We start from the raw sequence: 18,402 nt of genomic DNA on the forward strand, positions 1-18,402 counted from the left end.
TCCATTAAGCACATGGATGAACAAACTGTGTAAAAAAATTCCAATATAAATATATTATAAATATCAATGTTTTCAGTAAAACATATATATAGATAGTGTATATATATATACATATATAGTATATATACTATATACATACACACATATATACATATATATATATATATATATATATATATATATATATATATATATATATATATATATATATATATATATATATATATATATATATATATATATATATATTCAAAAAAGCAAGCTAAATGTTTTCAGTCAAAAATTTGCAGGGACGTGATGTTGTTATATTTCTTATTTTCCATTTGAATTTTTCTGATGAAGCCTTCTTTTGTAGCGCCTATTTACATAATTACTAGTATACTGTCTTCGTTTGCAATGCCCTGCATCAATAAACAAGAAAATGTGTGGGTTTTTTTTTCAGAAAGTGAAAATTAATCCAAGGACAAAAACATGTCTTGGCTTAAAAGGAAAGAGAAACAGTTTTTGAAGGTCTGTTTGTTGCATCTTCTGAAAGCGTTTGACTTCTCCTTGACTTTCATGTGAGAGGACAGATAATGGGTACTGCTGCTTTTATGTTGCTATTAAATAATTCAAAATTACATTTTCTCATGCATACAAATGGTTGGCCAGTCTTTGTATGAAAAAAATGAAGGCTAGCAAGGCTAAAAATGTAAATATCTTCACCCTACAAGAGGCTCCAAGCAGATGGCTGGCCCCAGGATACAGCATTCTTCACTGTCACCTTTTTATCACCTCATGGTCACTATATGACTCACAGGAGGCACTTGAGAAGACAGCCTCCCCTGCCGTGGCACTTTCCATCTCGTTATCCCACATTCAACGCCCTGCTTGCATACCCAATACATACCGTATATACCGGACTATAAGTCGCACTCATAGTTTGGCTGAGCCTGCGACTAACACTGAAGTGCAATTTAGATATGTTTTTTTTTCTCTTTCTCTAACCACCGACAGCCTGTTATGGTGTTTTTTAGGCTGTAGTGATCAAGCAACAACAAATTTTAACCACTTTGGGTGATGCACTTAAAAACACAATAGTGGCATCTTGTGCTCAATATGTGCAAAAGCTGTGCCAGCTTGCTACCATTTCATTGCATTTTGGTTAAAACTATTTCAATACTGTTTTTTTTGTTTTAGTCTTAATTTAAGCATTGCTATTACATGAGTTGTAATAGCTCATAGTGGTCATGAGTTCAAAATTCCTGTCAACTTAACATTTTTACTTGTTTCTAAAAACAGTGGACCACCTGTGGGTTTCTCTACTTTATAGGCTTTGCAAACTTTTATAGGGGAATCCTGTTATAATTTTCTATCATCATTAAAGTCTTTGTGAAGAAATGACTGCTCAGCAAAAACCTGAGGTATCCAAATTCGAGAAGAACTTGGTAAAAGGTTAGGACAGAACTGCTAATATAGGCATAGCAATGAAAAGCGGGTTATCTGGCTACAAAGAGAACAAGGAAATGGCTGAAGTAATCGGGCCAGTGTGACAAATGAGCGCAGGGAGGTAGGGAAGTACAAGAGAGAGAGAATAGGAGAACAGTTTTGAGCAAATGAAAAACACAAATATGCTATCCTGTTGGTGGTGAGCCATCTGCAAAGTTTGGGTGACCTATATAAAGTTGACAATGGGCAAGTTCAAAATGGCTGCATCATTCCATCACAAGAAATTTCTTCTTTCACTATTCCTGCTCTCAGGGCTTGAAAAGGTACTAGCTACTGAAGCTTCCATCACTCTGTTTCACATGGACTTTCTCCAGTTAAAAATACTACTGTAATGCTGTGATTTATAGACAGTAGTCTAAAACCAGCAACAGAGTATCACTGACTTAACACAGGTGATTATAATAGTACTATATGAGAGAGGTGACTTTTGAGGAAAAAGACATCAAAGTTGTGAAATGTCAACCTCCAATGAATCCCAACTGGATGAGTAAAGGGTTACTTTGTTCGACAATCAGGCCTTGATTCAGCCTGAAATCAATATTCCTAATGGAGTCTGTGCAGGACACAGCACATCAATCCTCTCCACTCCTCTCGGTCAATTGGATTCTGATAAAAGAATGAGAAACGAGGGGAAAAAGCTACCCTCACTTTTGTCACATTGTTCGTGTTTGAGGGATTTGTGGTTATTCTCTGGGCAAAATAATGTTTATTAATCAATCAATGACCAACACATCATATGACTGCTGAACTCTAGGTTTGACTATATGAAAAGAATGAAGTCATTCTTTCCATATCCCAAACCTTGGAGGGATTTGTGCAATTGACATGTACAATACATTTAATTTTGACTTCTACAAGGTAATTCTTTTAATGTGACCTCGACTCCTACACATAGATATGCAGTAAGAAACTGGTTGTAACAGTCCCAGTGTGCTGTACACTCAATATTAACTCTTCTTTGGGAAGCCTTTATTTAACTGATTTGAATTTACAAGGCAACCTCTAAATGAATTTGAAGTATACTGCAGTCCAAAAGATTTTAAACAAATAGCACCATTAACTGCATGTGTGTTTGTTAAAGATGGGGGAATCTAGGTATCTGGTCTTGATACTGTACATCCGATACGAAAAATACTTTCCCAAAATGGCTTCAAGAACCTTCCTGTTATACCTTTCTCCACTACTGTAGAAATCATTATTTCCGGTGACAGCTGTTCAGTGTATTCCTAACTTCACGATGCCTGCAGCTGTTTATGTGGTTCTCTCCTGGCATGGTCTCAAGAAAAACACTTCTAAAATGATATCAGAACTGGTGTCTTTTTGCATGTTTCCCTTTAAGTATAGAGATTCCCAATTCCCTAGGGGCTCTCTCTTTTACATCCATGAACAATTACTGGCTTTCCCAATTGCTAAGCAACAGAAAGGACAATACTAAAGGGTAAGCCTATGGAGATGGAATGTATTAGATGCAGTGTGCTTACATTCACACTCACTGAATTGGTTAAATTTCTAGCCGTTATTAAAACAAAAGAGACATCCGTATGATGACGCATCGGCTGCATTAGTCCTGTCTATTGTACAGTACCTGTACGATAAAGAAGCCGTCAAGCAGCAACTAACTTAAGTAGATTAAAACGGTATGCAGATTAAACAAGACTCAACATCATCTCATAAAGAACGTTTTTAACAACTTGGCATATGGGATGTTAATTTGCTAATGCAAAATAAATCGATATATCGATCCAGATTGATATAACCTCCAACCCCCAAGTGGCTATGTAAGTGGACCACTGGAAGGTGTTTAGGCTAATTCTGTATCTGCAGCTGAGGGAGTAAGCAGATGATCATGGCACATGGCAAACTAGAACGCAATTTTGGTCAAGGCTTGATAATTTACCCTTATTAAAATGTACTCAGTTTGATCTATTGCAATATAGAGGGGCTCTGAAGGGGTCTATAACCTCTCATCATGAGACAACTGTATATGCTTTGTCGCCAGATGTTTAGTTACAAACAGCACATTATTGGGTCATCATGCATGATGTGTGAGAGACAAAGTGTTCTCGCTATAGGTGTCTGGAAAAGATGGATGCATGCAATATCATGCTACCAATTACAAGAGAGTAAAGTGCTTTGTGCAATATGCCATGAATGGCGTGCCAGGTCCCCAATTACATTTAGAAATGTGTCCCTCTCGGAGATGAGCTTTGAATAATGAAAGCAGCCGCCACTCACAGGCTTATCCAACTCTAGGGAGAACTGAGGTCATTTAAAAGCTCACTAATTATCAGATGTGTATGCGTGCTTCTTGAGTCCAAAATGTCTTGTGTGAATTTTCAAAGGTATTACTCGTGATCTCTGCAAAGTACTTGTAAAGCTTTTCTTCCCCAGTGTTTGCAATATCAGGTGCGTTATCTCCGAAAAGAATATAGCTATTTCAGGCTTCAGACTTAACATGTGTCCCATGAGAAGTCCTTTGGCTGGACAAACATGCAGACAACAGACAAAGCTTTGCATAACACATTGAAAGTGAAAAACACGAGATAATCACCAGAGATTTACTAAAAACACATGTTCGATTTCCTGTAGAATCTCAAGCTCTCTAAAGACGTTTCGGACCTCATCTCTTTCTATACATTGTTGTTTGTTCATGTACTTCATGGCGTACATCTTCTCTGTGTCTCTTTTTTGCACGATGCATACCTGGAGTATAGTGACAGAACGATGTGTTAAGGGAATAGGGAAGGGGTGTTGGGAAGAGAGAGAGGGAGAGAGAGAAAATTCACTGGTAAGTAATCAATTTGAAAGAAAATGACAATACATACAGTATCGGGTGCAGAGTTGGAATGAATTGCCTAAATACGGCTAATGAGGTCCCTAAGATAAATGTTTATGCTCAAGAAAACGGGTCTAACATTATCTTCAGAGACACCACTATCAGTCTTTCAAAACCAATGCTGCAGTAGAGGCTGCAGGGCAGTAAAAACATTTCCCATTTGAAACGCTTCAGTCAAAAGTAAACAACCTGTAGCGTGACAGCCTCAATAGGGCTATTGCTTGGCAATTTGTGAAAATAACATACGGTATAAAAAAGACTATACATTAACAAGACTGTATATAAAAGCTTCAGTAGAAAATAAACCAGGCCCAGTAGAGCACTGATAACTTGTAATGTAACTGTAATGTGACATATTTGGAAGAAAAACACCTTAAATCATGGATGTCCTTTCCAGGATGCTGAACAGCAATTTAGCAATTTATTGTGAGATCGCTAATTGTACTTGGAATAAAATCTGCCTTCAAAAGAATGAGTTCTAAATTGATAAAAATCTACTGTTTCATTTTTTTACATTAGTTTTTTCACAATGCTTTTTACAACTCACAGCTCTAGGCCATCCCTTATAGTAAAATGATCATTGCACTCATCACAGACCCAGTTTCTCTTAGCTCTAAGCAAGGCCATCTGCACTGAGATGAAATGTGAAACATGATATTGAAAGTCAATAACAACATTCAAATAAAGGAAAATAATTCAAATTACAGCTGAATGAATGACGATTCAGTTTTCACTGCTGCCATTGTTTAATCTCATGAATTATTATAATTATCCTTTTTTTTTTAATTTGCCACTCTCGCATTTGAGTGACATATTTACCAATTAGCATTGGGCCTCCCGTTCCCGGTTTTAGTGGCCAAACAGAAATGGTAATGGAAGGAAAGACGTTTGTCTGCACTGTACTAGATGCTAAACACAGGCAGCTCTACCTTGTGCTATAAACTCACTCTCTACACGTTTGACACGCACTTACAGTAGTAATCAGTGGAATAAATTATAGCGACGTGATGATTATCAGTAGAAACAAAATTGCTCTAAATTATGGCATGAAAAACAGAAATTAAAAAATTAGCTTCTTTGGGTCAAAATGGTGCAGTCTTAATTCAAATTCAAATCATAAACATGACGTGCTGATCAACATCTTTATGTATGGTTTATTATATTCTTCATATGCTGAGGTTTCTGCACCAGCCTTTTAAAATAGATTTATGGTCAGGGTATTACAGTCAGGCAAGTAAAAGTATCTTTGGATTACCTGGAATACCTCAATTCAAAAGGATTCATTCATATATTCATGAAAATATAAGCAATTGAATGCATTAAACTAGCTTAGTCTGGCAAAGAAAAACATTAATTTAGAGTCCAGAAATGTGAGGCAGATTTTCTTGAATGTCTTCAAAGCTATTTGCATATAAATGGAGTCATTTTCACCCAAACCTGAAATATAGAACAGTTGAAAGATTGCAGCAAATCTTAGTGAAGTATATCAGACATGAATATTGACATGTGTAATTTAACTAGTTCTGTCACAGTTCAAGCATTAACGTTCTGATGTATCACTGTTTTAACAAAGATCTAATGTAATTTAGAAATTGGAGCACCTCTGTGTTTATCTTCAGGTTTTATAATCCTTCACGGGAGACAACAGTGCCACAACACAGTGGTTAGGAATTTCTGCTATAAAGTATGATTTGGTTGGCAGAGAGGTATAAGCTCCGTGGACAACAAAGCATTCAAAATGAGAAAATAGATCTTAAAGGAGGGGAAATAGGATATCAAAAGTTTGAGATTTTCTGTTTTACAGGTCAGATATATTCCCAGAGAAGACTCTACATGCAGGCATCTCAGTCCTATTCAACTAAACTGGAATAATAGCATCCCTAGTAAATCAGTGTTAGGACAATTGGTTTAAATTACAATGTTTGTGAGGAGTAACTAAAAAAGAATTGGGTAGGGAGAGGCTGGCCTGTTGAAATGTGATTGTGTTAGCTTAAACCCTCACCAATTCAACCAACCACTCATCAACACAGGCACTATCAGACTAATCCTGACTTTGTAAGGACTCTGAAGGAGAAAAGGCAAACAGACCTTCAGAGTCTAGTTAATATATCATTCAGTGAGCAGAGGAAATAATTTTCTCATTTCAACGCTGACTGATTCATGGTATTATTACGTAACGTCAGCCAAGTCAAGAATTAAATTCCTGAGTCATTCATTTATTTCCCAAAGTTCTACAACAAAAATCACCACTCATGTTATTGCTTTCATATTTCTGAACATGTCCCTGAATTTGAATTATAAAACTGTCTTCGTTTTTAAAGGCATAAAAACAGTTAAAAATCCTGCCAGGTTCCCTTAAAAGCAATAAAGGAAAAACAAACAACTTATTCAACATCTGCCCTTTGCAAAAAAAAAAAATTGTGTCTACTGACATAAAGCCTATATCGCTGTCTTCTGCTCATCCAGATCTCATCCCCGGTCTATACCTGTATGACTGTTTGACACTTCAGTCTAATGAGCACTTGCTATTATTGGTGAGTGCGTGTTCGGAGAAAAGGAACCAGTAGCTGAGCTCTTGGAGTAGTATTTCTGACTTTCCTTGTCTTTGTCCATCAAAAGCCTCCCTGTGTTATTTTTTTTTCCATCCGACTGTTGGTATTGAAAAGCTTTCACAAAACTCATGTGAGTGTGAGTGGACTGTCATGTCTCTCAGGTTTTAGTCTCCATCTGAAGGTCTTAATGAGCACTTTGGTGGAGATAGCTGTCTCCAACACCTCCTAGAAACCAACTACTGAGGGGGCTAATACACATGCGGAAAGGGGGAAGATGGTGGCTGCAGGCAATTATCTCTTCGAAGCACTGCATGGCCATCAAGCCCTATGGCAGGTGTGTTACAAATGAGCTGCAATATACCAACCACTCCTGTGGTTACAATTGCAGCATTGTACCATCTTGGAGGAAAAAAAATGATCCAGGGAAGGGGGCAGATAATAAAGATGAGATTTTCAACTACAAAGTCATAATCTGAATCTTGAAATGTTTTATTAATGATGATTAGTTGCAACTTTTTGAGTAGCTGTACTTTTTTTTGCTGAATACACTAAAGAAAAGTTCAGTTTGATACTTCTGTCATTGAGGATCTAGGTATATTTGTGGGGAATCAACAGCATGGTCGTAAAGTGTAGCCTCAAGACTAATTGCATATCTCCTTAGAAACCATCAAATTAAACAAAAAATCTGGAATCTTTATAGCCTGCGGAGGCTGGAAAGTGGGTGTTGAGATGAACCGTGATAATAAAGTAAGTGGATGAGGGAGTTGCAAGTAAAAGAGTGTTGAAGAACAAAGAAAACATTGTGTAAGCAAACTGTACACACATCTTGTGTAGAGGACAGAGCACCTCTCATTTCCAGCATAGTAAAACACAGTGACATTAATGTTAGTTCTATATTGCTAACACTCAAACTTCTTATTCTAATAAACATTAAACCCAATTTACTAACATTTGAGTGAAGAACATACGGCCATATTAACTAAAATTCACAACGATCTATAGCCGGCCATAAGACACAGATGCTGAAACACAGACTATAAATTGACAAATTGAGGCAAGCACACTGAAACTTCACTCGCTTGGCCAAACTCCTTAAGGGTGCACATATAATACTACAGTTTACTTCTGGTCTATTTTTTTCTTTATTAAATCACTTGGTCTTATTTTGTATTTATCTTTAAGTGTATTGGTTAAATAATACAGTGCTCTTTTTATTTATTAAGTTAGTCTATGATTTTTTTACCAACTTCTGGTGTTTTGTACACACTATTAAATAAACAACTGAACCACTATGTTAGATGTATCATGATTTATAGGAATTTGGAAGACCCCACTTGGATGCACGTAGTGTATTCCTTTCTGTATCACAAGGAAAGTGACAGCATCTTGGTGGAACAAAGCAATACATCACATTAACATAATCTTGCATGGAAATGTATTCAGCACTGGGGATGACTTTTCACAACAAAGGGACATATTCGGAGGGGGGTCTTTAAGAGAGGAGCAAAACAGAATGAATTCGCAAAAACATGCAGCGACGAAAGGCTTAACAAATATTAACCACCATATTTATGATACAAAATGAAGACAAACTACCATAATCTCTTGAGCTCGATTCTGTTGACACAGTAACATTGTCTCAATGTTCTACTTTATTTAGCCCAACCAGACAGTATTGTACTGCTCTCTGTCATTAAATGTAGATTTAGATGTGTTAAAAAACAGCAAGTTTGTTGGCATACGCTGAAAAGCAAATTGACTCACCTCTAAGTGACTCTTATTAATTAGTCTTTAAAATTCAGAAAGCAGTATATCTTGTAAGCTTTAAGCTTAATGTGATGAGAAGTCCAATGCAATCAAGAGTTCTTTCACTCTTTGGCAGAGATAAAGCCTGTGATGGCCAATGGCATGCACACAACAAACTTCTAAAAATCAAGGGTGCACATGATACCGGTACTACTAAAAAGCTAGAGGATGCATTACCTTTCCAAAGCTGCCCTTCCCAATTGCTCGCAATATCTGAAAGTGGTCAAAGTTCACTGCAAAAAGAAGAAAAAGCATGTGATCAAAAAGAAATTTGTCATATTACATTGCAATGAACATACATCACTGACATTTTACATAATGGCGGCATTTTTACCAATTTGTTTCTGCTTTTTTCTCCCCAAAATCAGGATGCTATTCAACCCTAACGTGAGCTTTTTTCAATTATTGCCCTAAAGTGTTGAATGAATTTCTCTTTTGGACGTTTGAAGATTCTTATTAGTTCAAACAGTATCTATATTACTTGAAATGTACCTAAAAATAATAGAAATTCAGGGAAAGATCATTGCAGGTTTGAGTGGATGTTTTAGAAGGACTATGATGAACCTTGCATTATGCAGGGTAACAGGATTTCATCGATCAAGAACGAGGAAGAAAATGTGAAAGAACAACTCCTTCGCTCATTGGGTCAGAAAGCTGCTGACACACCAGGCTGATATGTTGAGAGGACTCCACAGGCGTCCGCAGTGGGAGATTGGCTCCTGTGGAGGAGCTGCTACTGGCAAGAAGCCCATATCGTGGTACACTACGTGCTATTTATTCTAAAACTAAGAGTCGACATTAAAGTTCTTTTAAAAAATAGTTTAAAAAACACTTTCTAGTTCATGTGAATGTTTTCAGAATATTTTTTAGATGGAAAGTGCTTGAAAACCTGTTTCTAAAGGGGCAATGTTAGAAAAATGTGGATGTGGCTATTGTGTAGTGTTCACTTTGCAACACAAAAATTGCTACTGAGGTTATTTTTTTAAATGACTCATTCAACGTTACCTGGTAATTTTTTTTTTTGCTAAAGCAAGGAAACAAAAGGCAGGTTCTTCAAAGAAGTACAAATGAATACCAGACTGGAAGAATCTGTGTATAATTTGAACAAAAAAAGAAACTAGGCTTGAGTTTGCTTTGAGAGAAATTACCAAGTTGCATTGAGCAAGTTAAATTTCTGTCCATATTATATTCTCCATTACAAGGCTTCCAGTTTCACACTCAGGAGACTACTGCTAAAAGAGAATCCTAACATGATCAATAACCTGAAAAAGGTATACAGTTCCCCCATCAGCTGGAATGAATGCATCAAGCTGTGTACCAATGATACCAAAGACTGTAAAGCAGGCAAACCATCATCTAATGGGGGTAACTTGATACCGTTGTCATTAGGACGGAGCAATGCATTCTTACATTTAAGAGTACTATCATGCAACTCCTGATTCACTTGTGATTGAGAGTCTAACAAAATGCATTGGAATATACTTCAATTATAAATGAATGAGGAAGGAAATGTCTAACGCAAGAACTGTCTAACAAAAACAAAGTAATCCTGACACAAGGAATATGCACAGCCACCTGAAAAAGCTCACTCTGTGAGCCAAAAATTGAAACTATTTTTCAAATTGAACTTGTTGTCACTCTAACATCGTTCTGTTTCTCTGACCTACTCTCTCACTCTCCCAAATAAGGAATAACATAACCAAAATGTAATGGTAAGAGCCCATGGGTTCATAAAAACAACCCTATCTCTTTTGTTTTGAACAGAACTGTCAATGTCGCTCTGACATTGCCGAGCATTTAATGATCTGAAAATGGGATTTTGCCTAGGCTTTGGCAATAAGATGCTTCAGTAGGTCCTACCTGTAACAGACTAGGCAATAAATCTTAGCTTGTGTGTCATGTCACTGATGTGGCAATTTGCAGGGAATGCTGCTTGAAAGTAACTAAAGTCAGCTTCGAATTGTTAACGTACCATAGAATTGTAGACCAGATGTCGTATGACTGTAGAGCAAACTAACTTGATACTGCAGTTGTGTCTTTGGGGTGGGATCAAAACCCCTCTTGAAATCAATACCTTGCTGCTGCTCTGCCTTTGGAGATTGTGCCCTCTAGCCAATGTGTTATCAACCCACAAGAGAAACACACATCTGGCTGCGAAAACATATAGCCTTCTTAAAATGAAGACACATTTTACATACTATTTTCTCTGTGGTGACATTTTATTGTACTGCGAAGCAATATTTATTATCCTGTCACATAGTCACTCCACCACTGGAGCTCAATTCTAAACAGTAGATGTACATGCGGTATTGGTAACATTTTAACTTTCAAATTCAATTTGCCTCAGGGATTTTCCTGCTCCTTGAAAGATAATGTAAAAACTGGAAAAAAATGAGCACTGTGACCTTCCACTGATCTTTGATCTTCACTGCATCCTGAATCCTTGGACTACTCAGCTATACATGTTTTGAATGGTAATGAAGTATAGTGTAGCTTGAAATACTTTACATTTAGGGGCAGCCCTCTTTGAAAGGCTGATATTCCTTTCTGAAGTGCTTCTTATAAATCATGTTGTTGTGATATTTCCGCATTAAGGAGATCATTTTGCATTAAACATTTACGCTTACAAAAACAAGCAATCACCATTGACTTAATCACAAAATGCCAGTGAAAATGCTGAAATGCACCTTTGACTATTCTGTTCACTAGAATTTTTTGTATCAATTAGTAGCCACAATCCTGTGCTTGACTTTAATACTACCGTAATGTAGTCACTTGGCTCTCTTTACAGTGCTCATAAATATTCATCAGCACTACAAAGCTTATCATTGGAGTGCAACAGTTGCTGTTATGAATTTCAAGAGATAATTGGACAAAAATATGTTTACATCCACATTATGCTTCAATCCGAGCAACATTACTCAAATTTAGAGTATTGAGTCACCCATGAGGGGAGAATGCCTGAAGGTATTTGTATCTTAATGGTGCAATATTACATGTGCATTTGTAATTTACCACAATGTATGGGGATATAAATACAGGTAGGGCCTACATGGTTTATATTCTCTGCTGGACAAATGTAATTTAAATGACTATTTAAAAAGTATAATTATCTGAGTTCTACCAGGTATATTGGATTACAGATAGAGCTTGACAATTCATTGATTGTTAACATGCAAAACAGAAGGTAACTTCCATTGTTTAGTCATCACATTTCTTATTTCATAAACCAACAAATAAAAAATAGGCTGAACTTGTGAGCCACAGTACTTTTGTATTCATTCCTTGTATGGTTGTGTGAATGGATAATATTATTCTATTATTTATTTCATTTTATTTGTTAATGACAGCATATATTATATTTGTTTTAAATATTGACCATGAGAGGTGATGTTCGGGAGAAGCCTCTCAGTGCGATAATTAACAGTCTATTTCAGATGCACATTATATGAATTAATTCTGAACTCCATCAGCGTATTTTCTATTCTTGGGCATTTGACAGCTGGCTTTGGGCAAAAGACGGTTTGGTAGCCATTCAGCCGCAGGGTTAACTTTCACACTCCCATTCAGATCGTCACTCACTGGAAATTGGGTCTGGCGAATGTTCCACAACACCATCAGTGAATCATCCACAACTCTATTTAACAACATTTTAATCAAGCAAAATTAGCAGTTAAACTATGAAATAACAGCGGGAAATCCTGAAAAAGGCTCCATAATTGTGAAACAGTAGTGTATCACTGCAATCAAGGGGCTACTTCTGCCCCCACACATTTTCTGACCCAGATACATGTAACTGTTATTGATCTCAAATGAATTATGACCATCAATTCTAAATTCTCAATTAGGTGAAAGAGCACCTTCCAGAACCCTTACATATTACCACACTTAGCCTTCCTTCAATACCATCTCATCAACACCTATTATCCTGTTCAGACACACGGGTGTTCTGTAGCTTATTCCAGCTGATATTAGTCAGAAATGAATTGAAATGGTAACGGGAAACCCATCTCACCTCATCTCATTTTCTGAACCGCTTTATCCTCGTTAGGGTCGCGGGGGGTGCTGGAGCCAATCCCAGCTGTCTACAGGCCAGAGGCAGGGGACCACACCTTGAATTGGTCGCCAGCCGATCACAGGGCACAAGGATATGGACAACCATGCACGCTCACACCCATACCTAGGGGCAATTTTAGAGTGTCCAATCAGCCTACCATGCATGTTTTTGGAATGTGGGAGGAAACCAGAGTACCCTGAGGAAACCCACGCAGGCCCAGGGAGAACATGCAAACTCCACACAGATGGACATGACCTGGATTTGAACCCAGGACCCCAGCTGTGAGGCCGACGCGCTAACCACTCGCTCCACTGGGCCGCCCTAACGGGAAACCCATCATGTGAAAAATAAAAATGGTCACAGCAGACACAAGCCAGAGGTCTTAAGAGTGGAGCTTTTCAGCGGCGACTTGCATCAAAAAGTATTACTTGTGCTTGTGTTTGTGTTTGTGCCTTGTGTAAAATATCCTTGTGTGAAATAATCAAATTTGAAGCCCTGAGAAGGGAAGGCAAAATAGAGTTAGGGTAGAACGAAAATGTTATTACTGCCTTACAACATGTAAACATGGCACTTACATTAACCTTGTTATCGTATTTTATACGGAGGTGCACTATAATACCCTTTCTTAACCCAATTTTATGAACTTGTCCTTCCTCTACACAAAAATAAACACCAGTGTACGAGTTTTTATCTTGCTTCTAAACATTTCTGTGATGTCTAAATATTATCTACAAGCGTGAAAGATTTAGGTCCTTTTTGCTAAATGTGTGTTAATCACAAGGTATGCATGAACACAAAACTCGCTTTGGCGTAATATTAGGTGAGAGTGAAATTAAGAAGAAAGTTGTGAGAATGAGATTAAAATCATTCTATTAATTATTCCTACATTATGTGAACAAGAAGTTGTTTAGACTGCGTAGACGTTGACTTTTGGCAGCATCGATTCTGTCTGAACACTGTGAAACCGTGTGAAATTGCTTTTGGTGATGCCTTTTCGCACTATAGATTAAGTTTAGTGTGAACGCAGCATAAGACGGTAACCGTAGTACTCACGTTATTGCTGTTCTCCGCTAAGGGCAATTATGGTGGTCTATTTATGAGGCCAATAGCTTCAGGCAGCCATGGAGTGGAGTCGAATAAAAGCAGTGAAACTGGGAGTTTGTAACTGAGATGAAAGCAAGTGGGTGCCTCAGCATTCAGTGCAAGTAATCAGCCATCTCTCTGCAGCTATCTTTATCCACACCAAAATTTGCTTTCATTGCCTCATATACTTATCCTTGACAGGAAGAGCAGTCACGCACACTCAGACATTCAGGCAGACACACAGGCGTAGAAGAGCACATAACAAGAATGGAAGCTTATTGTCCACATTAGCGGAAATTTGCCTCTGGCTTTAACAAGGACCATTGCAAATACACAACTAAAATATAATACGTCACACATCACATGGATATTAACAATAAAGTGTATGTGAATCAGGCCTTTTCTTGAAGCAACCCAACACAAATACCAATTCAAAACCGACAATTGAAGTATTCTAAATAAAAATGAAAAGAAATAAAGATATCTAATGAAACATATTTTCAAAGATGACTAGTCAAACAAGAAAAGTGTTCACTTTTTGTGGCAAGGACAACATAAGTGAAGTAGACCAAAAAGGTACCAATAATTAGATTTGCCAAGAGTTAACAATTGATGTTAAGATGCATTTTTATGCAGAATCCATTATTATGCAATTAATTAATGAAAAAGTGACACAGTCCATGATTCTAAAAATATTTGGTGTCAAAAGCCCTAATGTGCTGTTTATTTGTTACTCACAGCAGAGCTCTAAGGCACACACATACAGGCTCGGAACTAGAAATCTCAGAGTGGTGCAGTGTTGTAGATGCTGTCATCTGTGGGTGCCATATACTATATCTGTTGGAAATCTATTGTACGTGTGGGCTACATTTGGTAAAAATACAGAAAAACTAAGGTGGCAGTAGTTAGAAGCTCAAGAACTGGAGGGTATGGAGGGTAATGGTTTGTATATCGCTGCAAATCCCCCCCAAAAAAATCCAACTAGTGGGGGAAATGCAAGTCATCATCTGACTACTGTTGTGGTTACTTGTGCATCGATTACACTTCATCAATGTCAAACCGTTTCTGTGTCAGTGCTCTGGAAAAAAAACATAATAAAAGCGAACACACTGCTTTACTGCAAAATCCACACTTGTAATGTTTTCAAGGGGAACAGATTGCCATTAACAGTAAATTGGATTCAATGTCGATATATCCCTTCTTAATTAAGAGAATGAATTGCCAAGAAAACGTCAGACAAATAAGTCTGACAGGCCAAATTGCTGGTTAGCAACTTTGGTAGTTGACAAACATATAAAGCAGAACCAAGAGACACATATTTAGACGTGTACATGGTCTAAATAAAATGTGCTTATATTTTGGTGGCGGCTCGAAGGAAGAGTGGTTAGCACGCCCACCTCACAATTTTGTGATCAGGGGGTTCAATCGCCGGCTCCGACCTTCTTGTGTGGAGTTTGCATGTTCTCCCTGTGCCTGTGTGGGTTTTCTCCAGGTACTGCGGTTTCCTCCCACATTCCAAAAACATGCATGATATGCTGTTTGAAGACTCCAAATGGTCTCTGCGTATGGACGTGCGTAGTTCATCACCCTGTACTGCCTATAGTTAACTGGGATAAACTTTAGCACCGCTGGAACTACCGTCAAGATAAGTGGCTTGGAAGATGAAAATAATGTGGTTGTTTTTACTCAATACGGATCAGCAAACAGTTACATTTTCTTTATTTCAGACTTCATGAGACAGGACATAAGAGTCAGTCAGATATTTTATTGTGGGAAAAAAAATTGTCAGCAGTGAATTAGGCAAATAAATCAAACAATAAACAAATGTTACAAATGCCACTGTTGGTGTTACAAATTTATAACAGAGGTAATTACAGTTAGGAGTATAGAATATTAAAATTGGACATTACCTTACAATCAAGAGGGAAGAGGTTCAAATGGTTTATTTCAGGTTGAAGGGATGGTGTTCTGGAACCAAAATGACCATATCCCAGAGGTAAAATGACCCGATTTCCTCAAGTTTTCCCATGAATTCCTTTGAACACTGGACCTCTTAGACTTTATCAACAAGATTCAGCAGCAGACTTAAGAGAGGCTTATTTCCATTCCACTGACAAGCCATCATGGATTACCATTACTTCCATGCAAGACAGTAATCTTGCCTTAATTATGCAATTAACTCTTGCTCTTCCACTACTTCCTGTCTCAAAGGGTTCATTCAAGCGTGGGCATATTTTTCACAGTGACTGGGTAGTAATAATGTACTTTCCAGTTTCCACTGTGTATGCACAAGAGGATTTTGAGCATTGTTATTCTGAAAGAAAACTATTATTAGTTTTAGTAAAAACAAACTTGGTGAACTCAGTGTAGTATTCAATAATCTTCCAAACTAATGAGAATTATTGCAAATGGATGACAATCGATGTGACTGGAAAGAATGACACCCGCACAAAAGCTGCAAAATGAGTGTTGTGACACTTTGCAGTCACTTACCATCTTCCTTCTCGTCAAAAACGGGTCTTTTTGAAGAACTATTTGCTCCCATTCTCTTCTTCCACTTTCCCCAGTGAAACATGGATGCTCAGATAGCATTCCTCGCCTCTTGAAGAGAAAGTATACCTCAAAGTGGAAGTCTCCAAGTGGTAAACTGTAACAACTCGCCACACATTTCACGCAAAAACGTGTCCGTGGTTTGTTTGTTTCATATCGCGCTCGTGTTAGTTATTTATTGAGGCGGATGTAAGGGCAGAGCGAGTTGGAAGTCCTTTTTTGTCACGACAGTCCACAAAAAAAAGAGTCACGGCTGTGACGTGAAATCTTTTAAAGCAAGTTCCACGGGAACGATAAGATCGCCTCTCGGTGTCGATGATGGTCGGCTGTCTTTGGCAGTGTCAGAGAAAGAAACACACGGACTTCTCTCGTGCAGCCTCTCAGGCTCCTAGTGAAGGGAACGTGGTTACCAAACCGGAAATTGTTAAATGCAGCCCTTTCAAACTAACACAAACAGGAGGAGCGTATATTTAAACTAAACTAAATACATCAATACATAAATGAAACAACTGTTAAATTGTTGATTGTACTGGGCAGTTTGAACAGAACAATGTCATAGTCATAGATGGTCGTTTTATATTTGATCAAATATTTTGGATTAAATGTATGAATGGCGGGCCCGCGGGGGTTTTCTCTAGGTATACTCTGGTTTCCACCCACATTCCAAAGACATGCATGGTAGGCTTATTGGACACTCTAAATTGCCCTTAGGTATGAGTGTGAGCGTGAATAGTTGTTTGTCTCCTTGTGCCCTGTGATTGGCTGGCCACCAATTCAGGCTGTCCCTTGCCTCTGGCCCGAAGTCAGCTGGGATAGGCTCCAGCACCCCACGCGACCCTAATGACGATAGGGCGGTTCAGAAAATTCGATGAGATGAAATGAGATGAGATTAGATGTTCGATTGAAGCTCCGGATTGCCTATAAATAGAATGAATTGATTTTTAAAAAATATATATCTTCCGTATTAACAAACACATTTATTTACAGCTTTTAATGATGGATTTATTTATTGGAATTTGGAATACTGTTTAGAGGAGCTAAATACAGTTTTACAAGCAGTTAACTTGGGTGATGGGGATTTTCCCCTTCACCTGACATTGTGCATGAGTGCTTCATTAACAGACAGGCCTGCTGGCTAAGCAAGCAGTGGGTTGGAGACATCCAGGTGAACCAAAGGCACCTTTACTTTGAGAAAAGATTCGCTCACTATGTACGTGCATCCTTGCCATCTGCTCCCTGTTCAATGAAACAGAGGCTGTCCACTGAAATAGCTGGCCGGCCTGCTTCTCCAGTGTCACCTCTGTTCCCTTGGAGATGTCATGTGCCACACAGTTGAGTCCTCGCAGTTAAAACGCTGTAATATTTTTAGCCAGTTGAAAAAAGATCGATAACCCGCGGGTGCAAAACGGAAACACCCTCGCCAAGAGCTGTCTGTGGCTAATCACTGTGAGGAGGCCAAGACAGCCCTCCGCGGGAGAGCCTGCTGCTGCAAGATGACCATAACCATTGCTCATCTCACTACCGTCAAGGTTATTGAAAAAGACAGGTCTGCAATCTCCTGGGGGAAATCTGCTACTTTAATTGTCTTTGATTTGATCTTTATGAAATGAGTGTGTGGCACACCTAAGCTTTAACATGTACAGCGTTATCATCACAATTATTGTGCATAAGCGAACCATTGAAACATTTTTACACGTTCAGATGCAGGGAGAGAGGGAAAAAAACACTGGCTCGTGATCTATTGTTAAAATATGAAATGCAAAATGCAGTTTTGTGTTGCTGTTAACTACATACCACAAGGGGGCAGCCAAGCACTACATCTAGGTCCAACCAAATTCCTCACAATCACAGAATAGTAAATGTCACTATAATTGAAGACTTTCGAAAAGTCTGATTCATCCTCTGGAGCAATTTCCTGATGCATGAAGGTGTCTGTTTAATATGTTCAAAAAATTATAGACAACCTGAAAACAAAATATGTCAAAATTCTTGCTGAAGCTGATAAGTATTAGTAATTATCCATGGAGAAA

General features: G+C 38.0%; 1 protein-coding gene across 2 annotated transcripts in view; it reads right to left on the reverse strand.

The window, feature by feature from the left end:
* Positions 1–16,801, reverse strand: part of stk32c (serine/threonine kinase 32C) — a 27,413-nt gene extending 10,612 nt beyond the window's left edge. The window contains exons 1-3 of one of the 2 annotated variants that reach the window (XM_077613907.1): positions 16,316–16,801; positions 8,860–8,915; positions 4,040–4,191 (exon numbers count right to left, since the gene is read on the reverse strand). In XM_077613907.1, coding sequence (XP_077470033.1) covers positions 4,040–4,191; positions 8,860–8,915; positions 16,316–16,397 — 290 coding nt within the window. In that variant the 5' untranslated portion in view covers positions 16,398–16,801. The other variant, XM_077613908.1, reaches the window with a different exon arrangement.
* Between the last annotated feature and the right edge of the window lie 1,601 nt (positions 16,802–18,402).

The sequence above is a fragment of the Stigmatopora argus genome, chromosome 11, assembly GCF_051989625.1.
Source record: "Stigmatopora argus isolate UIUO_Sarg chromosome 11, RoL_Sarg_1.0, whole genome shotgun sequence".
Taxonomy (NCBI): Eukaryota; Metazoa; Chordata; class Actinopteri; order Syngnathiformes; family Syngnathidae; genus Stigmatopora; species Stigmatopora argus.